This window comes from Numida meleagris, chromosome Z (assembly GCF_002078875.1).
Source record: "Numida meleagris isolate 19003 breed g44 Domestic line chromosome Z, NumMel1.0, whole genome shotgun sequence".
NCBI lineage: Eukaryota > Metazoa > Chordata > Aves > Galliformes > Numididae > Numida > Numida meleagris.
The window spans coordinates 13,958,825-13,981,774 of record NC_034438.1 but is presented as its reverse complement, the minus strand read 5'-3'; the positions used below and the strand labels follow the sequence as shown (position 1 = coordinate 13,981,774).

Genomic DNA, 22,950 nt, shown 5'->3' with positions numbered 1-22,950 from the left:
CGCCGGCCCCGCCGCGGCACTGACCGACCTTGGGGCGAGGCGGCGTGGCGGGCCCGGAGGAGGCGGAGCGGGGGAGGAGCGGAGCGGGATGGGGGAGGACAGCCCGGAAGGACTGGGGGGAGCGCGGGAGTCGGTCACGCGGCGGCCCCGTTTCGCGCGCGGACAGAGGTGTGCGTCACGTGACCGCGCTGAAGTCGGGCGCGGGGCGGCCGTGAGGTGTTCCGGGGCGCGCGCACCGCCCCGCCCGGCGCTGAGGGGGCAGCGGAGGTAGCGCTGCGGCGGCCGTTGGCACAGCCGTTAGCGCAGCCGTGGGGCGGCGGGGCGGCTGTTTCAAAACACGTTTCAGAGAAAGTACCCCTTTAGAGTTCATCTTATGTGCTGCTGCGCCCTTTGTGGCTTGGGCTCTGCTGACCGCTGCAGCAAGGTACCTCATGGGTGTCCTGGGGATAGCCGTAATGCCAGTTATCTAAGCGTGTTCTTCTTTAAAACATGCGAGCGATTGCCCCATCTTCTCTTTAACTAGAAATAACGCCATTAGTTGAAAAAAATACGGTAGGAGTGCTTGTGGTCTGAGTAGTGACGGAGCTGCTGTCAGTGGCTGCTTGGCACCGGGCGCTGCAGGTTCGTGCAGGCCTGCTGGCGAGGCGTGAGGCTGCAGGGCAGCGCGGCAGGGACAGGCAGCGCGAGCACGAGCAGCTGTCACCGCGTGCAGGGAGAGTTCTGGTGCGGTTGTTGGGCCAGCCTGGATGCGTCATGCTGCACCATGCAGCACGTTCTAAGCAGAACTGCGGGCATTGTTTAAAGAGGATGGCTATTGCAGGTAGAATTTGGGAATTAGAATTTTGGCTTCCCTTATCTTTTTTTTTTTTTTTTTTTAAGATTTCTGCATTGGGAAGGAAAAGTTGGGTTCCCACTCACACAGATTTCAGTTGTGCATCTGAAAAGAAACGATGGATCTGGAATCACATTTTGCTCTGCAGTGTAAGTAGCTGCCAAATGCTCCTTATATTAAAGTGATAGAGAACGTCTATTAAGTGAAAAGAACTCACATTTATGACCAAAGATGAAAAGTTGTCTGGCATTGCAATGATAACCTGAGGTATTTAATTCCTCACCAATATATACATTAATTCATGAGATTTACTTTACTGAAAGATAGATGCATTAAACGTGGTGGTGCCTGGACTATTATGTTTCTTAAGACCTCTGCATTCTGAAACCAAAGATTGAGAGTCTCAACTTCTCTTTTCACATTAATGTACGCTTTTCTCTCTTCCTGGTAAGACAGAGTCCACAACTGTTACCAGAGGTCACACATGGACTTTAAAACCAGGACTGAAAAAATGAAAGCACTGAGTATTTTTAATTTAGTCATTTTAGTAGCTAATTTCTGTAATGCTTTGATAATACTGCTCACATTTATTTTTGTCAATTGTTTACATAAGTGAAGTCTAATTCTTTGAAAACACATCAAAACTTCCAATACTTGTTCTGGTTTCAGTTGTGCAGTTCAGATTGATTTGTTTGTCAGACTTCACTTTCAGCAACACTTGCATAGGATCAGTTTTCCCATGTACCCAATTAGTTCTAAATGTGTCACCTTTATTATCTAGCCAAGTTTGTCTCACCAAAAATCAGTCCAATACATACCTCAAGGAAATAATACATCTTAACTGTGTTTTACATTCTATAATCTACATTCAAAATAGTAAGATCTGACAATAAACTAAGCAAGGACATACCTTCTAAGCTTTCACAATAATTGTATTTTAAATACAGAACAGTACTGTTTTGGTTTCTTACAGGTTTTCATACAGGCTCCCATATTTTTCATCCTTGTGAATCATCACCTGAGTTGGAACCAACACGCGAATCTTTGGATTGGGCTTTGGAAACACCAGGTAGGAAGGTCAGGGTCAAGCTGTTCTGGGAGGCAAACTACAAACAGCGCTGGGCTGTCAGTGGCAGCGGGTGCTGGACAGCCCAGTGCGCAGTTCTCTCCCTGAGTGCAAAACTTACAGAGCGCACAGAGCAAACAGAGCAGAACTCTGAACAAAAATCGGTGTGAGAAGTTGTGAAGGGGCGTGCGAATTGAATCATTTACAGCTAATGAGATAATAAGAGCAAAATGCATTACATGGCCTGTCTTCTACAGTGAGGTCTTGCTGGCGTGGAAGGCTTTAAACGTGTTTGTTGCCAGATCTGATGTGTAAATTATACAGGAAAATAAGTTTCCATTCACCAACACGGTTTTATTGTTGCATTGGAGGCCTGTGTTGGCTTAATTTTACCTTGTAGTTCAGCCTGCAGCTTTTCCCCACACCCCCATTTTTGAGGAAAACAGCCGTCTGTGCAGGAGGCGGTGTGACACTTCCAAATGAGGCGCCTGTAGGTGCGGTGTGCTAGCATATTGCCTCACGCTGTGCTCCTGTAGGAATCAATAACAAGATTTCTGAAAATGCTGTTTAAAACCTTTTCAAGGTTTTTGAGAGAAGCGCGGCCGGAGTGCCCCGTGCCGGCTGCTAGGTCAGCCCCTGTTGGCCGGCGGCGGTCAGCCCCGCGCTGGGCCGGGTCCCCGCTGCACGCCTGAGCGCTGTAGCCGGGCGCGGCGGTCCGCCGCCAGGCGACGCCATTCTCCGCGCGCTGCCACCTGCTGCGGGGCGGCACCGCGCCGCGGCAGCGCCGGGGTTGCTATGGCGACGTGCGGCGTGCGGGCGGTCGGCAGGGGGCGCTGCGGGCGGGGTGAAACTGAAAGTGGAGAGCTCGGGCCGCGGCTAGGCGGGACCTGGCGCCGCGCCGCTCGGCTTCCATCCCCCGCCCCATTCGAAGCGCTTGAGCCTCCCCGGCCCGAGTATGGCCGAGAATTTTGACCGAGCTCCCGGTGCCGGTCGAGGTCGGGGCCGCGGAGGCAGCGTTCTTAGCGGTGCGTCGGAGAGCGGCGGCGGGGCCTGCCCCGGAGGCGGCGGTTCGCACGGTTCCGGCGCGGTCGAACAGCAGCAGAACAAAACGAGCGGCCTCCTCTCCCAACAGGAGCCCCTGCGGCCTCCGAGGACGGCGCCACTGGGCACTGGCAGCGCAGGTATTGGGCCGCCGCGCCGTGCGACGGGCCCTCGTCCCGGACCGTGGCGCCGCAGGTGCCGGGGAGCGGCCCCCGGGGCTGGCAGTACTCGCCCCTCTTCCCCGTCCCATCGAGACCAGGGCTTCCCCCACGCCGCGCCCCGGCCCGGCCGGCAGCACGGCGCGGCCTGAGGGCCTGCGTTCCGCGGCCCGTGTTCCTGGCGGGTCCCAGTCGGCGTCGCACGGGCCTGGACCAGGAGGGAGCCCGGTCCCTGCGCGTTTCGGCAGCTGTCGTGTTTCTGCGTTGTGGGCCTGTACCCGGGGAAAGGCGTAATGCTGCATCGCAGCCTTAGCGCAACGTTCCCCTGCCCCCCTTTTGTGCGCACACATCTGTGCGTGCGTGTTATCCATCTGTTAATCCCACCGCAGATGGTCTCATCCTTCCTTGCATTGAAGAAGTCTTAACTCTGGCCTAAAGGTTTGTCAAAGCATAAACCCAAGCCAAATGCAGCTCGAGGCCTTGTTGATTCGTTAACTTTTAAGATGTAGGTATCAGATTCCCCTTTCAATAATCTTAGGAGCTGCTCTGTGATTTGTGTATTTGGAAATGTGCAAAATATGGTTTAAAAATATTATTCCGGTGGATTTGGGGTTTTTTTGCGAATGATGTACAAGAAGGACTTGGAGGAGTATGTTAAAAATTAGTGATGTCTGCTATTTATCGACCTTTGAAATCTTTCTTTTGTATTTAAAATCTATGAAAAATCCACAAGGAAAGGAGGCATACCAGAAGCAGATTCGCTGGTTTCTCATGGTAGCTCTCAGAAAATGTGTTTGCAGGGGCGGGAGGTTGTCCCTCTTTTTTTTTTTTTTTTCCTTTTCTTTTTTGTAACTCTCACATGAAGTGAGAGTGTTCGCTTTCTTTAATGTGGAAAGGCATCCAGAGTTTCCAGAATTGAAAACTTTACGTATATTTGAGAAAAGCAATAAAAATGTCTAAATAAGATTAAGTATGATTGAAAGTATATACTGTAAGTAACAGTATATTTAAGGTCAAGAAAGTTGTGTATTATGTGAGAGCACGTAGCAACCAAGCAAAGTCTAAGAGAAGCTGTTAATAAAACCTTTTCAGAGCACCTACAACAGACAAGAATCACATCTGGATCACGAGTTTCTCTTCCTACTTCTGGACCAGAAATGGCAAAACCTCAGGTGGCTGTGACTCCTGTGGCAATGTCAAAGTTGTCAGTTAAAGCACCTGAGTTTTATCCATCAGGATACAATCCAAACTTCAATCAGAGCTTGGCAGTAAGTGTTAATCTTCTCTTCTTAGCACATTGCAATTTACTTTTTTTGCTTTCTTGACATCTTGAAGGCTACCTTTGCCTAAGAAATTCCAGAAATTCAGATGATAACCTCCAGAGTCAAGGTAAAGTGATAGTGGGTGGATATTATGGCGTACATGAGTTAGCGTGGGGTGTTTTTCTGAAGTTCACAGCAGATAACCACATTCCTTGTTGATTACACCAGACATTGACTCCAGAAATATCCAAATAAGCTATTTTTTTGGAGACTGCCTGTGTTGCATTTATGTCTACAGTGCTTAGCTGTGCTTTTATGCACATTTCTCAAGTTTTTGAAGCAGCACGGGAGATGAAGGTTTAACTTAAACTTTAAAAATATACAAAAGCAGTGAAGTGATAATAAGCAACTACACTGAAACTGAATTTTGAATAAATAATAGAAAAAAAACTTGCGTTGAATCCTAAACATGGTGTTAGGTGTTTTTAATATTTCTTTTTCTTATCAGTAAAATCATGCTATTTGATGTTACCTGCTTTGCCAGCTTACTGAATAGAATGACTGTCCTGGATGGTACAAACTTATGGCCAATGAACAACTGTTAGCAAAAAGCCAACACAAACATGCTTCAATGAATGGCTAAGATAGGAGAAAAATACTACTTTGCCGCAGTACCTTGCACATTTTCTGTAAATACTGATTTCAGTTTCAAGACCAGAAAATGCCATTTAGATTGTCATATATTTGCGTATGTATAATTGCAGACTCCTGAGGCCAGCGGTGTTGCTTTTCCACAATTTTGCAAAAGCATGCAAGCATGTGGGAGCTCCTCATTGCTGTGTTGTAGGAATATATTATAAGTGATTCAGCTTTTAATAAAAATAACTTCACAATCCTAGCAGAATCTAGACCATTTATGTGAGTGTGTTTGAAATGTTGCGGGGACCCTAGTCATGAAGAGTGATCTTTCATATTGAATTAACTTCATTAACTGGGTTGATTTGCAGTAAAATGTAAGTTTAGCGCGCTTTGTTTTTACACAGGTTTTCATCGTGAGTTTTAAAATTGGAATCAAAACAAAGTTTTGAGAAACTCTGCTTTCTTTGACTTAGAATTAATACTATTCAAATGACAAATCACGTTTGTAATGTTCCCAGGAGTTTTTAGACCTGAAAATTCACATTCCTCTTATAAAGTACACAGTGCTTTTGCTATTAAGCATTTATTTTCTTAGGAACACTCTGTTGATTTATAGTGTTTTAGTACATTGTGATAATAGCTATGTGTGTCTATATAAAATTCAATCATTCTGTTCATCTCCAGTTTGGTGGTGCTTCCATGCCACTTAACCTCATACATACAACTCAAATATGTGACCTTGTATGTGCAACATTCTTTATACTTAATTTTTCACTAACTTTGTTGTAAGCTTGATGAATGTATATAATCTGAAGGAGAAAAAGCTTATTCCTGAGAAGTCTGAAGAGAAATCAAACTGGTGATAAATTGTCAGTGTCTGAATGGAAATGTTGTGAATACTTCTTAGGTATCAGAAAATGGTATTTGGCACACTAGCTGAAACAGCCTGAGGACAAGTTTAGCTCATGGATCTTTCATATAGACTTTCTGATTTTTAAATTTAGGTAAATCAGAGGGTTATTTACTACCTGCTTAGCCTATTTGTTGTTAGTTCTTTCAGCTTATGAACTGACTCCTAGTAGAAGAGAGGCAAACTGCTGATTTTCATATTAGTTGCACATCCTTTTTCATTGTGAATGATAACATAAAAGGAAGGAATTAGACTGAGAAATCATTGAAATTAATGGAAAGTTTCTATTCGACTTTCATGGCTTTGAATCATAAATATGTAATGAATGTGTAAACTTACAGCCTTCTGTTTGCCAGCAACTATTTAAAAATAACCAAGAAGAATTTGCTTAATTTTCATTTAGTTGATACAGTATGTAGTGCTTTGTTCTCTGTTAAATCTTAAAATCTGCCAGTAAGAAATGTGACTTATGTCTAGAAGTTACTGAACTGAATCTGTTTAGTTTTTAAAGTATATGTGATTACTAGTTACATCACAAAATACATTCTTTCCTATGCTATTCTTCTTGTGTACTTGCGTTGTAATCATCCTGGAACAGTATCAAACTTTGAAGTGTTACAAACATTCATTTTTGAATGAACAAAATTAGCAGTCTTCTGTTTCATCACTGAGAGCATAAACACTGGTTAAGTATTATTGTGCTAGCTCCTCCTTTCTTTAGGGAGCAGGTGTGTTTACTGTCTGCTTTTCAACCTCAGTAACTGCAAATTAATGCAATACCACCTAAATAGTTCTGTTTCATGTCTTCTTGTCTTTGATCCATTTCCAAAAAATGCAGCTTCGCTAGCTTTAGAAGATCAGTTTTCCTGGCCTAAGTTTATGCATAGGAATACTATACTGTATTTATTATATTTCTGTATTTTCTCCCTCTCTTGCTTATTTTGGAGCACAGTGGCACTCTCTGTAAGTGCAAAATATTTTGTTTCCAATTTCCAGTTATTTTTCCTTCTACAATTCATTTATCTGCAGCACAGTATGTGCACACATGAAGAAAGGGTTTAGAGTCTGTGTTAGGTAGTTCTATTCTTAGAAGGTATACTTACATGTTAGCTTGTTAAGCTTACATCCAGTTTAGCAAACTGTGTAATTTGGTTGTTCTTTGTTTTGTGTTATTCTTTATTTCTTTTTAAGTCTATTGGCATGCTTGTCTGGGAGACCCTAGTCTCTGTAAAAGCATGTTACTTAGTTCTTAAGATGATAGCACTGCTGAAGCTTTCTGAAGTACTGAGGTTTATGCTCTCTAAAAATATTTGTGAACCAGGTAGCAAGAATTGCTATCACGCATGCCATGCATCAGGAGTTACTGGTAACTACGGGCTATGTGGTTGCTTCTGGAGCTGGTAAATGTAACAACTTTAGGTTCTTTTAATTACTATGTTTCTTCATTGCCATAGGATTCTTCCTTTGAAGATGGATATGGTGGCTATCTGACTTTGGCAGAATATGTACAAGACTTCCTAAACCATCTCACTGAGCAACCAGGTTGTTTTGAAACTGAAATAGAACAGTTTGCTGAAATGCTGAATGGCTGGGTCATTACAGATGAAGCTTTGCAAGAGCTTGTTGACCTCATCTATCAGCAGGTAGCCTGTGTATTCTGTTTCATAACATGGATACAATGCCTTTTGTTACCTGGTGTACAAGACCTGCGCAAAAGTGTTATTTGTTATGTAATTTTATCTGTGTAGCATTTTAATGGTTTTAATTCTCTCTCTTTAGTCTGGAACACGCAGAGAAGGATTTTGTTCAATACAATGTAATGATAGCTGGAGTGTCGAATGTTTGACTCATTGCTAAGTTTACCCAGTGTCTCAGTTGCCTTTACAGTGTATCCTAATCTTCCAGGTTACATGCTAAATTCTGGTGGGAGCACTAAATTAAAGGAGTTATCTTTGAGTTGCTGCGTATACATAGCAGGTATCAAAGTAACTCTTAAGCCATGTCTGAGTAATATGTTTTGATTCTTTCCTACAGAATATATTCTTCATAATGCTTAGATTCTTCTAATTCCCTGAAATTTTAAACAATTAACTAGATACCTGCTGTATATATCACCCTTCAGAAAATATACTTTTACACACAGCCTTTCTTCTTCATTGTTGGTCTAATGATAGCTAGGTCCAGTCCCACTGATGGCTGTGGAAATGAGGACAGAGACCTTAAAATGAACTCTGTACTAATTGGGGAAGCAATTGGAGAGAACAGTTGAATCCAAGCAAATGAACTGTTGTTCCTGTCATTTGGGCTTGCTACAGAGAATGCAGTCACACTTGGGATTGCTATTTATTATATTGGGTGTCTCCCACTTTGCTGAGTTGATTGCTTTCAAACACTTGAAGAATGTGAGCATCTCTTATATTCCTCATCTGAGTGCAGACTTTTTACTGTGAAATACTCTGGACTATATAGAAGCTGCATGACTGGTTGGTTCACGTACAGGACTCAGAGTCTTGAGTTTCTTATTATCATGCAGTTTCTTATTATACAAGTGCCAAACGAGTGCTGTGTTTGGCAGTATCATTTTCTCATCCTTTATTTGGATATATGGAGGACAGTGAATAAACAAAAAAAGTATTCAGTATAATTTTATTGAAAGAGAAAAAACAAGAATTCATCTAAATAATAAACTTTTGTATACATTAAATAAACTGACTCACAGTTAATGCAAATCTTTAATTTTGCCACATCATCTCTTGGCTTAAAACAGGCTTGATATTGTGGTTTGGCTGTTGGTTTCTTAACTGAAAATTGCTGAGTGTTAACAATCTGAAACATAAGTTTATGTGGGAAGTGAAATTCATCTAAGTGGTTTTTTGTTTGTTTGTTTGTTTTAAATTCTAATATCAAAACATAAGATTTTAGGGCTTTTTTTTTTTTAATGACAGGAGATGATAGCACTTGAATGTCAATCAACTGTGCTTTTATTGTTTTTCTGTCTTGAGCTTCTGCTCATGTATTTGTGCTTTCTAGTCCCAGCTCATCACAAAACTAATTACAATTGCCAAAGTGTGTTTATAAGTATCTGCTTCAGTGATACTAATTAAATCCAGTTCAGAATATTTATAGATAGTAGATCTGTGCAAGAAAAAGGCTAAGATGAAAGGGAGAAAAAAATAAATCCTGTGCAGTTCTGCCTTTTCTTGAGGGTCAGGTATTTCAGGCAGTGTATGAAGATAAATCATCTACTTCCTTCTGTTCATCCTAATCCATTTACATATATACCATTCCTTGTCATGTTGTATTCTTTCCCTAGGCATATACTCTACTGCCAAATGTAGATTCTGGAACAGATAGCTCTGAAACTGCATCAAAGTGGGTTTTTTTTTGTTTAATCATTCCTTGCTCTTCGAGAAAGTACACGTCCCTGAAGTAGTCTTAATGCCCTCTAAAGATTTTTTTTTTTTTAATAAACAGTCTGTAAGTAAGTTTTAGACACTCTTTGGTATAGAGTAAAGTGGAGAAGTAGAGTTGAATATGCATGGCATATAGCTACAGAATCACAGTATAATGAATGTCTGTGTTCTGAAATGATACAGCAGAGTGAGGAGGTATGAAAATTAATGTTACAAACAGTAATAATTAATCTTCTACTTTTCAGTGATCTAATCAACTGTTGTTAAACAGCATTTTCTAAAATGATTTTAAAGGTATTTCCTTACAACCTAATCATTACCTGTACAAATAATTTATTTATTCACTTTTATTTTGAAAGGCTACATCTGTCCCAAACTTTTCCTACATGGGAGCAAGGTTGTGTAACTATTTATCTCACCATCTAACCATTAGTCCACAAAGTGGGAACTTCCGACAGTTGTTACTTAAAAGGTAAGTATCAGTGCGTCCATGCTTCCCATGGCTAGGTTATGTGTCTTCTTCTTTTGTATATAACTCTTTAATTACCATCTAAAGAAGTATGTATTTAAAATAAAATGATTTAAAATTGAGAGCTATTAAGGCAGAGGTACATACTGGATATTGAATATATACATGCTTTATTTTTTTAATACAAAAACAGGACTCTTTGGATTCTGTAGTCTCTTCTGAACTCAGTACCAAATAATAGAGTAAACTTGAAAGCTAGTCTACTTCAAAAGTATCCTAAAAATGTACTTACTTTTATTGACTTTCTTTGTCCTGTCTTTGTCCTTTGACTCTTACTGGGACTTGTTTTTTTTCCTGAATTACTTAACTGGATGGAGTTACTGTGTAAAGCTTTTCCATTGATCATCTAAGTTGCGTTTGCTGTGTAAAGCTTGTTCATTGATCAGCTAGATCACTTTACGTACATTAAATAGACACATAAAATGCAGAATGATCCACAATTTTCAGAAATTTAGAGGCTTACAGTTTAGTGATCAGACTTCATAGATTACATGATGCAAAATCTTTTAAATGGGTGTGTCTCCTTTTAAATCTTAGTGCATGACATTTGAAGGATTAATGCATTTTACTTCAGGAGTCTTTTAAAATAATCCTTTTCTCTTTAAGGACTTTTGGCTTTCTAAGCTTCAGTCCTAATTTAAAAGTTTCACTTAGTACATTGACATTTATGAGCAAAAGCATGTTAAGGTTAAAGGTTAATCAAAATGAATTTCTGAAAATCAGGAGCAGTACCTTACGGACAAGCTGAAAATAATTATTGTTCTTGTTGCAAAGGAGATGAACAATTTCTCCTTCCTAATGACACTACAAATCATCATTTTTATCTTGTCTTCTTAGCTACAGTTGTTACGTGAACACTATAATGAAGGAAATCCCTGCTAATAGTGATTACTGGTTTTAAAACCAACCTAATGATAACATTAGCACCCTAATAATGCCAATTTAAGGTTGCTTATGCTTTTTGCATCTACTGTGGATGAAATTGGGATAGGGTGAAGAGAAAAAGACTAACTATAAGAATACATATTCTGTTTCTCAGCCCAAATTTCTATCTGACATGTGGTATCTCAACTCCTTAAATTGTTCTGTTTTCTCAGACGTTTCTGAGTCCATTTCTTAATCTCAGTGTGTAGGCATTGAGAATACGTTGGAGGTTGTCTTGTTTTCCTTTTATTCTGAACTGGTTTTAAACTGCAGTGTAAACTAGCGTTATTCTTGACACACTTGTTGAAGACTAAAAATATTGTGTCGCAGCCGTATTATCTTAAATTATAAGTGCTATTAAATGTATTCACTTTTCACCCTCAATTATAACTAAGTTATGCATAGCTGTCATTTAAAATTGTGGCATAAAGAACTTATCAAGTAAGTGTAAAGGCATACATGGCAATGTGAGCACTACCCTAAAATGGAAGATGTATTTCAGTACCTCCTGTATTTCTGTTAACATCTAGATGCCTGTGTTAAACTTGCATATTGTAATAGGTGTATCTTTATTTGTCTTTGATATCTCAGTGCTTGAAACCACAATCATGTCATCATATTTATTTACGGAGGACAATAGACCGCTTTGTCTTTGTGAAGTCCTTTCATTTCCTTCGCAAATCATACTTCCCAAGATTCAACATGTAACAGATTTAACACAGTTCATAAGTTCTTAGCACTGTACTAAATAAGTAGCACATTGTATGTGTTAGGATGCCTACAGACAATAATGTTATGATTTTGTTTAATGTTTTCAGGTGTCGAGCAGAGTTTGAAAACAGAGATGAAGCTGCAAAAGGAGATGAGGCTACTCGAAAACAATTTCATGCCTTTGTACTCTTCTTAGGTGAACTTTACCTTAACCTAGAGGTAGGAAGAAAGTCCTTTTTCAGGTGGTTCTTCATTAATTTTTTGTTGTGTTTAAGCAAATACTGAAATGAGAGGTGTCATTTCAGGTATTGTTTGTTTTTATTGCATTTTTACATAGAAGTGAATAAGTCAAAAAACTTTAAAACATTTTAACTGTGTGTCAAATAAACAAATAAGTAAAAATAGGGTCATTAAAAGAAAAAAATGTATAAAGACACTATTTTTAAAAACGTAAGAATTAATTAAAAGAACCAACTGTAAACTAACTTACCTAAAACTTATCTGGTCATACCTACTTTTATTGTTGGAGAAATTGGAATTAAGTTCTTTGATATTTTCCTTTCTCTTGCAAAACTATTAGGTGTTAAAACCTATCAAAAGCAGACTACGATCAATAACACATGTACCTCAATATTTGGCCACTAGCAGGAGCTATTGAATGCTTGAGGATGGTGGGGGAATTTTCAATATGAACAATTAGAAATTGAGACCTTTAGTGGGATTTCTTCTTAAGGTTTGAATCCTTGGCTTATGCATGAAGCATGTAATCTTCTATTTTGATCAGTTTGTCATATGTGTGGTGCGTATGTACACATTTTTTGTGCATAAAAACCTTACTTGACTCTTATACCTGTGAGTTCAGTAAAGTCACCAACTTCTGTAATATGCTTGACAATATTTTTTTTTACTGGAGTATTTCAAAGGTATGATCTAAGGAGATGTTGTAAAAATGTTCTTATATCGCGAGGAAAGAAAATAATTCTCCAGCTCTTCCATTTTTACATGTAAGTGGGCTTTGAAATCTACTTTTTGCAGGGAGCTGTCCAGTTTTGTGGAGTACCCCTCTTATTTTTAAACAATTTTCTATAATTCTAAAATACATGATGAATGTCTTACAGAAGTAGGTTGTTACAGCTGTAGAGAAGCATGATATGGTATCAGAAAAAAAACTGAGATTCCAAGAGTTTGGGATGATGCAGACTATTTGCCAGGCATCTTGCAGCTTTTCTCATCAATTTAGTAACAAAGAAAGAAAAGACTAGAAGTGCATTATTATGCTTAGGTTAGATTTGTAAGAATATTACTCAGTCTATGTTCTGAAATATTTGCACTAGTTGGTACGCTCTTCCAGATGAAGAGCTGAACTGTGTTAATCACCAAGTAATTAACTATGTTAATCACACAGCATTTAAGAGAGAAAATGTAACTGAATTAATTTCTGAAACTTAAGTCTTTTAAGTATTTTTTTGATGTTTTGCAGATTAAAGGAACAAAGGGACAGGTTACACGAGCAGAAATTCTTCAAGAAGGCCTTCGAGAATTACTAAATGCGCTTTTCTCTAATCCTGTGGACAGTAATTTGATATGTGCAGTGAAGCTGTTGAAGGTGAGAGTAGTTTTAAATGAAGAAAATAATGAAGTTTTGTTGGTGCGGGTGAAATTCATCAGCACTATTTGTTTATGTAATTCTATGTAAATCATACTGTAGTTGAAATACAAATATTAAGATACTTTGATTTTTCTTCATCTGGGGTAAGTAAAAATAGAGTACACCAATACATACAATGGGAAGTGAAGAGAATGAGATCTGGTCATATACGGTTCCTGCTGTTGAATCCAAGCTGGAAGTGGACTGGGGAGAGGAGAAAAGATAGGAAAAAAAAAATCAGGGAAAGCGAAAGAAAAGTCAAGTGAAAACCTGTTTCTTCATGCCAAAATGTAGATGGATTCCTTGGTCACAGATTTGAGATCCAGGCTAGCAGACGTACCATATCACAATTCCTTTTACAGATCAGTGATTTGATATAGAGAGATTTATAATCACGGGTAAGTATAAGTTCAGAATTGGTTAGGTGAAAGGAAAGAGGTCAGTTTCCTAATCAACATGAACATTAGTGGAATTGAGCAACTGTCATTTTTGGGTATGCCCACTGTGATGTCATTCCATGCCCTGTGAATGCTTTAGCTGAATGCCTCAAAAGAGAAATGAGCATTGCATTAAGTCAATGGATTGTGTTTCTGAAATGCATGGAGTGAAGGTAGCATGTTTTATGGAAGTGTTTCTTATCAGAAAGATGAGAATTTTTGCTTCCTTTTCTTTTTTAAGTGCTTGAAGGTTGGGAAGAGAAAATTGAGAGGTTTTGGGTAGTGGAAGAATATTATTTTTAAAAGCCCTGATAGATAAGGAAATGTATGCTTACAGCATTTTATTTCTGAGATAATGGATGTATCTCAGCTTTGAGAGTGATGAGGGAAACAAAACTGCAATAGAGGAAATGTGTGGGGGGCTTCATAAAGGCATACCTTACATTGTCAGTAACACAAAGTGTACTTTTCTTTCATTAATACCATGATGAACTTGAGCAAATTAAAAAAAAAAAAGTTATATACTAGTTCAAAAGTACTAAAATGCAAGGTCACATACAAGAGCAATAGAACAGAAGCAAAGGAGTAAGCAGACCTTTCAGTTCTTTTGCCACTTTTGTTGTGAGAGAAAACAGTAACCAACTTGAATAAATTGTAGGGTTGGGGCATGCTTTCTGTTTTGAAAGGTACTGAGAAGTTAAGATCTGTCACTTTCATTTTCTTGGGTTGTTTGTTTGTTTGTTTCAGCAAAATGTTCTATCATATATCAAATCCTACTTTATTGTCTGAATGTTACAGACCCTACTATGTTGACAGCTTAAAGTTTTCTGTAATTTGCTTTTTAAAAATATGTACTCATCTCTTGTCTTTAGTTGACAGGCTCTGTTTTAGAAGATGCTTGGAAAGAAAAAGGAAAAGATGATATGACTGAAGTGATTCAGAGAATTGAAAATGTTGTATTGGATGCGAACTGTAGCAGGTGGAAAGATAAATTTGTTCTTTGTTTTGTTTGTTTTACTAAACAGAACAGCTTAAAAATCCTCAAGAATACTGAATGCGTCCAAAACATGCTTTCACTAAAAAACTTCTGCTCACAAAAATTGAGGTCCTTTTGCGTAACTTTGTAGCAAGTATGCGGTATTTTTCAACTGATAGTCTTTGCTTTTTTGTTTGTTTTTATTCTCTGTCTTAATAGATGTGATTCATGACGTTTATGTCTTGAAATCTCTCTTAAGTGCTTTAGGCTCTAAAAGCAAGTATAAATATAATAGTAATGATATCTCCTTGTTTATACTTATAAACCAGAATTTAAGCCTTAAGTATGGTATTTAAATGACTATAATTGTAGGGACAAAATGGAATACAGTTTTATTGTTTGGTTTTTTTTTTCCTTTTGGACATACCTTTTTGGCAAAGTCTTAGTACAGGCTACAAAAAATCAAGGAAACAACTGAAGATACTTCCTTTCCTCTCTTTCTCAGTAAGAACTCTTCTCCATGAACTTTCTTAAAAGAAGAAAGCAACATCTCTTATTTTAGGGAAGTAAGGAGAGGTGATATTTAATGTATTGGAGGCCTTACTTTTGCCCCATTGAGTACAGAATTTCAGTGTGAAGAAGGGAGCTAAATTCAGCATAAACTAGATATTCGAATATCACTCACCCACCCTCCTCCCTGTTCTCCCAACTACTATCCTTTTATAAAAAGATGTGTTACTCAAGTTGTGCTGTAGATCTGTTATCTTGAGAAAAACTATAGCAATTTCTATTTCATATGGACTCCGTACATCAACGCAGAGGAGGTGGAGTGAGTGAATATATCATAATTGACACACAGAGCATTTAGATTTGGAGGAAAAAAACAAGACTCAAAATTACCTGTAGATTGGAACGAATTTTTGGTCATTTTTGGAGCTTAGTCTGTGAGGTATCTGTCTAGTATTTGTAGGATAACAGATGCCCATTTCCTTACTTAGCAAAAGAACATTCTAACTTCTATGGTGTTCCTGTTTGGTATTACCAGGGATGTGAAACATATGCTTCTGAAACTAGTAGAACTGCGATCAAGTAACTGGGGTAGAGTTCTTGGAACTTCTTCACATACAGAAGCTACTCCTGAAAATGACCCAAACTATTTTATGGTAAGAATGTGCTTCAGTTCCTTTATTTAATATGAATTTAATTTGATTCATAGACATCTGTATAGCTAAAAACTTCAAACAACTGCTTCTTCCAATACATATGATTTACTCTATAACTTTATTCTTAGAATGAGCCAACATTTTACACTTCTGATGGCATTCCTTTCACTGCAGCAGATCCAGGTACGTCCTGTTTGATGTATATCTTCTTTAACAAGTTGTAATTAATTGTAGTCTTGCTGAAGTGTATATGAAGTTCTTTGTAAAATATCTGAAACTCTTGCAATTTAAAAGGCAAAATTATGTATGAGTTTCTGGCTTTGAATTGTACAAAACATCCCTTATTCAGGGTTAAAAAATGAAGATATTTGAAATTAAGGATATGTATTTCAGTTCAAAGTATTCCTCAGCATTTGGTCCCTTTGCAAGGCCAGAAAACTTTGTCTTCTTTTATACATTGTTACAATCATATAGAATCATTACTGGATTGGAAGAGATCTTCTAGATCATCAAATCACTAAATTATGTCCCTTAATGCCTAGCATTTGTTTTCTATCATATGGATGCAGCATGGCATGGTGTCATTTGAGATGAAGGTATCAGTGACTACCTTTACAGTTCTGTGAGATGATGGATATTTTTCTTAGAGTTTGGTTGATGTCCTGAAAAAATGCTGTAGTAGATTTTTCTCCTACTGTTTCATTCCATTTATTGTTTCATTAAATAAGCTACTTTCAAACTGTGTAGATAATTGTTAATTTAGAGGACTAATCTTACCGTATATTACTCCATCTGTTTTTTTTACTATGCCAGATTACCAAGAAGAATATCAAGAGCTGCTTGAAAGAGAGGATTGGTTCCCAGATTATGAAGAAAATGGAACAGATTTGTCAGGAGCTGGAGATCTGTATGTTTACTTCTAGAATAACTTTGCTAAAGATAACTTTGTAGATACTAGTTGTTCTTACTGCAAACTTAAGAATGCAATCTTGGCAAAAATTAAATAGTAATTATTGCTCAACTCTACAATAGAAGTTAAATACTTCTGTATGTTGGTTTGTAATCACACAAGTTCAAAACAAATATTTATCCTTCTGAATATTGTAATGAAGTTTCAGTTATTTCTGAACAGGTGCAAACTTTGCTTGCAGCATTTTTTTCAGCATTAAAAAAAGTGAAGCACCTGACCTTCAAACATCATGAGGCAGCCTGAGTAGAGTATATGTCCTAGCTAGAGGTTATGACAATATTCAGCCTTTCAAAGGGGAGGTTGCTAAGTTTTTCTGCTCAGTATAAATAGTATTCCCCTGTCACATGGCAGTTAAGTATTTTTGTAAAACAAGAAAAGCAACCTAATAGCAAAAACAGGAAAGCGTAGATGAGAATCTAGTCTGATTTTCTGATACTGGTTTATAAGAACCTAATTAGAAACCAGGAGAAAGAATAGGGTCTAAAATAAATTGCTCTTGAGCTTTGTATTCATCTTGTTGAAAGAGATTTGAATCTAAAAAGTATTTTCAGTGTTGGCTTCACGTGTGATAAGAGGTCTGGCCCGGATCAATATTTTTCTTAGTAAATTAGAAGACTTGGATGGCAGCTAGCTGAGGGTACTTGTAGGAACTATGGCATGAATATGATGGATGCCATCAGGAATTGACAGGCTAATATTGAAGTAAAAATACTTACTTGAACTGATGTGCTTATAAGACCAAATTAAATGGAGACAGATAGCATTTAAAAAATCGTATCTGAAGAGTGGCGTGTGGAAGACTGACTCAGCTTTTATGAAAATTGACTTCAGAACCATCTTTGCTGAAAGCTTAAGAAAAGCTTATACAAATGTATACTATTGATCTGCTGTCAGCTATTTCTTGCGGCTTTCATCCAGAGTGAGGTCTCTCTGTGCATCTACACTGCCACAAGAGAAAGAGAACTGATTATTTAATGCACAATGCTCAAGAAAAAAATTCCTTTTTTGTATATTTCCCTGACAATTACCATGATTTTGTGTGAAACCTAACATTTCTGGCCTCAGTACAGACAAGACACATGATTGCCTTGTTTGGAACTCATGCACAGAAGATAATAACCTCAAACAACTGCATGCTTGCTGAGAGTCATCAGCTGCTGACTTCTTAAGATTACATACCCACCCTATAATAGAATGGCTTGGGTTGGAAGGGACCTTAAAGGTCAACTATTCCCAACCCTTCTGCCATACGCCGGGTTGCCACCCACTACCTCAGGCTGCCCAGGGTCCCAACCAACCTGTCCTTGAATGCCTCCAGGGATGGGGCATCCAAAACTTCTCTGGGCAGCCTGTGCCAGTGCCTCACCACCCTCTGAGTAAAGAATTTTCTCTTACTATCTAATGTAAATCTCTATTATGTTAGTTTAATACCATTTCCTCTTGTTCTGCCACTATCAAAGCATGTAAAAAGTTGGTCTTCCTCCTGCTTATATGCTCCCTTTGAGTAATGTGGTCTCCCTGAAGCTGCCTCTCCTACAAGCTGAACAAGTCCACCCCCCTCAACTTTTTTCATAGGAGAGGTGCTCCAGGCATCTGATCATCTTTGTGACCTCCTCTGGATGTACTTGAACAGCTCCACATCTTTCTTGTTCTGAGGGCCCCAGGCCTGAACACAGTACTGCAGGTGGGGCCTTACAAGGGCAGATTAGAGGGGGACAATCACCTCCCTCTCCCTGCTGACCACCTCTCTTTTCATAGAATCATTTTCATAGAACCATTAAGGCTGGAGAAGACCACTAAGATCCAGTCCCGTCGTCATCCCCTCACCATCATGCCCACTAAACCATGTCCCTCAGTGGCAACAGCTACCCTGCTCTTGAAAACCTCTAAGGACAGTGACTCACCACTTTCCTGGGAAGCCTGTTCCAATGCCTGTCCACTCTTTCAGAGAAGAAATTTTTCCAAATATCCAATCTGAGCTTCCCCTGGTCCAACTTAAGGCCATTACCTCTCATCCCCTTACTAGTTACTCGGGAGAGGCCGACCCCCACCTTGCTACAACCTCCTTTCCAGTGGTTGTAAAGAGCAGTAAGGTCTCCCCTGAGCCTCCTGCAGACTAAACAATCCCCGTTCCCTCAGCTGCTCCTCAGAAGACTTGTGTTCCAGACCCTTTACAGCTTTGATGCCTTTCTTTGGATACGTTCCCGGGCCTAATATCTTTCTTGTAGTGAAGTGCCCAAAACTGAATTCAGTACTCGAGGTATAGCTTCACCAATGCCAAGTACAGAGGAATGATCACCTCCTTACTCCTGCTGACGACATTATTTCTGATACAAGCCAGGATGCTGTTGGTTCTCTTGGCCGCTTGGGCACACTGCTGGCTCATGTTCAGCTGTCTGTTGATTAATACCCCAAGGGCCTTTTCCTCTGAAGTCTTCCAGCTGCTCTGCCCCAAGCCTGTATTTGTGCATGGGGTTGTTTTGACCAAAGTGCAGGACCCAGCACTTGATCTTGTTGAACATCACACAGCTGGCCTCAGCCCATCAGTCCAGCCTATCCAGATCCCTCTGTAGGGTCTTCGTACCTGCAGGCACATCAACACTTCCTCCCGACTTGGTGTCATCTGCAAATTAACCAAGGGCTCACTCAAGCTCCTCAGTGCAGCTCAGGATACAGTTGGCCTTCCAGCTGCAAGCACACAATGCTGGCTTGTGTCCCTCTTTCTGCTGACTAGAACCCCTAAGTCTTTCTCTGCAGGGCTGCTCTCAGTTAGTTCATCTCCCAGGCTGTACATGTTTGGGATTGCCCTGACCCAAGTGCAGCATTTTCCCCTTGGCTGTGTTGGACCTCATGAGGTTTACACGAGGCCACTTCTCAAGCTTCTCAAGGTCCTTTTGAGTGACGTCTCTTCCTTTTGTCATATCAACTGCACTACTCAGGTGGTGTCTCTACAGACTTGCACAGAATCCCACTGTCTGTGTAATTGATCAAGATGCTGAAGAGCACCAGTCCCAAGGCAAATTCCTGAGGGACACCACTCATTACTGGCTTCTACCTGGGCACAGAGCCATTGACCACAGCCTTCTGGCTGTGACCATCCCACCAATTCCTTTTCCACTGAATAGCCTGCCCTTCAAATCTATATCTTTCCAATTTAGAGATAAGGTACACTGTGGAACCATGTCAAATGCCTTGCAGAAGTCAAGGGAGGTGACATCAATTGCCCTTCCTTTGTCTGCTGATGCCATTGTTACGTCCTAGAAGATCACCACATTGATCAGGCATGATCTGCCTTTGGTGAAGCTGTGCTGGCTGTCTCAAATTACCTCCTCAGCTCACATGTGCCTTTAAATATCTTCCAGGAGGCTGTGTTCCATGGTCTTCCTAGTAGCTGTGGGGAGAAAGAAAGCTGTTAACTGATCTCCCTCACTTTTCAGTGCTGTTTTGAAACTGTGGTAGTCTTCACTCTCTGCAATACTGATTATCATTAATGAAATCCAGTCTTTCTCTGGCCTAAATATAACAGGTCTTTCCTGGAGAAGAAAAAAAAAAAAATGGCTGTCTACGATTTAATAGAAGGTACTATAATACAGATGGAAAAGAGAGATGAATTAAGAGTGCCTTCTTATGTGTATCAACAAATCGGACTATAGGTTGTCCACATGATAATTTTTTTTCCAGCTCACATGCAAACATGAGAGTTGATGCAGTGTTTGAACTAGGATGTTGACTAACTGAAGATTATGCTAATTAACCTTTTTGCAAAAAGATTAGCACAAATTCAGTAGGAAATTTTGGAGAGATGCTGTTTTACACTGTATTACAACTTTGTCTGTCATCCAAGATACTTCCTTAACCTAACAGGCAACATGAGATGATCTAAAATGGTGACAAACACTGTAGTGATTTGTATCTGTGCTGCTTAGAGGCTTTTATTTATTCTCCATGCCATTATTTTTTCTCTTCATACCCTTTTAGTTAATATTACAGTTAACTACTATTTTTAAAGATTTGTTTTATTCTTGACATCTACATAAATATTTCACCAATATACTGTTGCTGAAAGTGTATACTTAAACTTACTTTTGGTGTTGTGGGTTTGTTTTTTTTTTGTAGATATTTTGATGACATTGATGATGAGATGGATCCAGAAATTGAAGAAGCGTATGAAAAATTCTGTCTAGAATCAGAACATGGGAGAAAGCAGTGAGATGTTACACATAAATATGTTTATTAAAGCAGTTTAGGTATGGTTAGAGTGTAAGGGGATGCAAAAAATTGAAACGTTTGTACCAAAATAAGGAAGTTTGAGTTTCTCCAACTACTAAAGATACAGTTTCCCTTTTGTTAAACAGAATCTGCCAAAAATTGTAATCTTATGCCCTGTATCTTAAAATGTTGTGTATATATAATAGTTTATTTTATGTACAGGTATATGGACAATGTTTTGGCTGCAATAAAAATTCATCTTAAAAATATCATAATGGAAATTAAAATTTAACTAAAGTGGAACTGTCCCATGAAATTTCTATTGTGGGAGAAAGGAGAACAACAATTTGATTTTTTTTAATTGCGTGCTTGTAGAAAACACAGTAGAACTCTCCCATTGCTTTTATCATATATAAGCTATCCTTTCTTGTTGTTTTTGTTTGTTTTGTTTGGTTGCTTTTCTTTTCTTTATTGCGAAGGAGAGTATGATCCAAATACAGTTTATCTGCTCTGTAGATCTCAATCACGGAATAATGAGAAGTAGTTTGTGAAGATTTTGTGCTTTGTGGGTTATTTTGTGGGGATATATGGTTTTGTTTTGTTTTGTTTCTTCCCTCTTTTCTCTATTCAAGCCCTTTTGTGTGAGGTCTGAACACATAAACATGAAATATGGGGATATTGTGAAAAACTAAGCTGTATTTTATAAGTCAGGTGCTTTTAAGATCTGTGGTTCAGATAAGCTTATTTCTAACTTTTACAAGCAAAAACTATCCTTTAAATAATTTGCCGTGTTCTTCAAAACTACATGAATATAGTTATGGTTTAACCAACGCTCTTCAAGAGTATGTGCAGTGCTCGATATATTTTTGAATGTATCTAACATGTCTAACCTGGCAGTGCTTGTAATTTTCTCCATTCTTCTAATTATTTTATATGAGTTGTCTTAATTTTGTAGTTTGAGTACATTCATGTAGTTCATAAATGTTAACATTCTGAAGCTGACTGCTCTTTTTTGACTCAGTATAATCATGTTAGTCTATAATATTCCATTGTTGCTGTTGTTGCCAAACTCAGTTGTACTGTTTCTTGTTATCTGTTTCTGGTTAGACTAAGTAGAACCCCCTACCAAAAAAAAAAAAAAAAGAAAAGAAAAAAAAAAAAAAAAGAAAAGAAAAAAAAAAAAAAAGAAATAATTCCCAAAAAGTAGCTACTGTAAAGAACATGTTGTAAATATGCATGTAAATAATTCTGTTAATATTTCACTGTAATACGTTTGGTTAAATGACTTGTGCGTCTGCTAATACAGTGAGCACTGTTTTCTGGGTGTTTATTAAACATTCATTTAGGTTGGAGTTTTGGAAAATAAAATTTAACTAGCTTTGTTTCCTTTGTTATATTTTCACTATTTTGCCTTTTTGTTTAAAAAAAAAAAAGTTTTTTGATTCTTCTGTATTTCTTCTACCTTTAACAGCCTGTAACTGTCCTTTTTTTTCTTTAAAGTATACAGCTACAGAGAGGACTATCTTTTACAAATGAGACACACAAAATTTGTAGGACAGTAGTGGTCAGAAGATCTATATTAACATTTCAGAGTCTCTAGATGAAAACCCAAGAAGTAGAAATGTGTAAATTAAATTATTTTCAGATAAAGATACTTTACACACACATTCTCTGACATTAGATTGTGCCTACTTTTCTTCAAAATTTTCAATTCACATGTAGGTCAGCCGTCTTATGACTAAACAAGCAGACTTCTTGTGGAGAACATATTTCTGAGAATGGGAATTCTCAATAGTATGACCAAGGAAGAAGGATTTTCATAATTCATTACCATCAGTTAACAGCTTCTTCAGGGGACTCTGCCTTACATGTTTAATTGTGCACCTCTTGTACAACGTGTTTTTATGAAAACTAGAATACATATACTATCTGTACAAGCTGGCAGGATGTATGTCTCACATGTAAATATAAATAAGAAATACCCCAAGCCATCTTGTACAAAAATGTGAATTAGGAATTGTATATTTTAGGCAATTCAGATTGATGCTTACAAAAATAGGCT

The 22,950-nt window shown here is 38.6% G+C and overlaps 2 protein-coding genes across 4 annotated transcripts in view; one reads left to right on the top strand and one right to left on the bottom strand.

Moving 5' to 3' along the window:
* The window catches only part of NNT (nicotinamide nucleotide transhydrogenase), a 43,845-nt gene extending 43,690 nt beyond the window's left edge, over window positions 1-155 (bottom strand). The window contains exon 1 of the mRNA XM_021380909.1: window positions 29-155. The gene's annotated coding sequence lies outside the window, so the exon portion shown is untranslated. The remainder of the gene's footprint in view (window positions 1-28) is intronic.
* PAIP1 (poly(A) binding protein interacting protein 1) lies at window positions 139-22,282 on the top strand. 3 transcript variants are annotated; one of them, XM_021380917.1, is made up of 13 exons: window positions 139-168; window positions 880-981; window positions 1,806-1,901; window positions 4,190-4,365; window positions 7,363-7,551; window positions 9,681-9,793; window positions 11,593-11,704; window positions 12,966-13,091; window positions 14,443-14,549; window positions 15,592-15,709; window positions 15,838-15,892; window positions 16,523-16,616; window positions 20,796-22,282. In XM_021380917.1, the coding sequence occupies exons 2-13, from the start codon at window positions 951-953 to the stop codon at window positions 20,887-20,889; spliced, it is 1,311 nt and encodes a 436-aa protein (XP_021236592.1). In that variant the 5' UTR covers window positions 139-168; window positions 880-950; the 3' UTR covers window positions 20,890-22,282. The 3 variants fall into 3 exon arrangements, with proteins under 3 accessions (XP_021236592.1, XP_021236591.1, XP_021236590.1); XM_021380916.1 differs by lacking the exon at window positions 139-168 and adding an exon at window positions 222-424; XM_021380915.1 differs by lacking the exons at window positions 139-168; window positions 880-981; window positions 1,806-1,901 and adding an exon at window positions 2,735-3,079.

Excerpts from the sequence above, each read along its gene's own strand:
- PAIP1 (XM_021380915.1), top strand. The coding sequence starts at position 2,854 with ATGGCCGAGAATTTTGACCGAGCTCCCGGTGCCGGTCGAGGTCGGGGC. Across the intron at positions 13,092-14,442 it reads GTGCAGTGAAGCTGTTGAAG|TTGACAGGCTCTGTTTTAGA; the intron begins GTGAGAGTAGTT and ends TCTTGTCTTTAG. Across the intron at positions 15,893-16,522 it reads TTTCACTGCAGCAGATCCAG|ATTACCAAGAAGAATATCAA; the intron begins GTACGTCCTGTT and ends TTACTATGCCAG.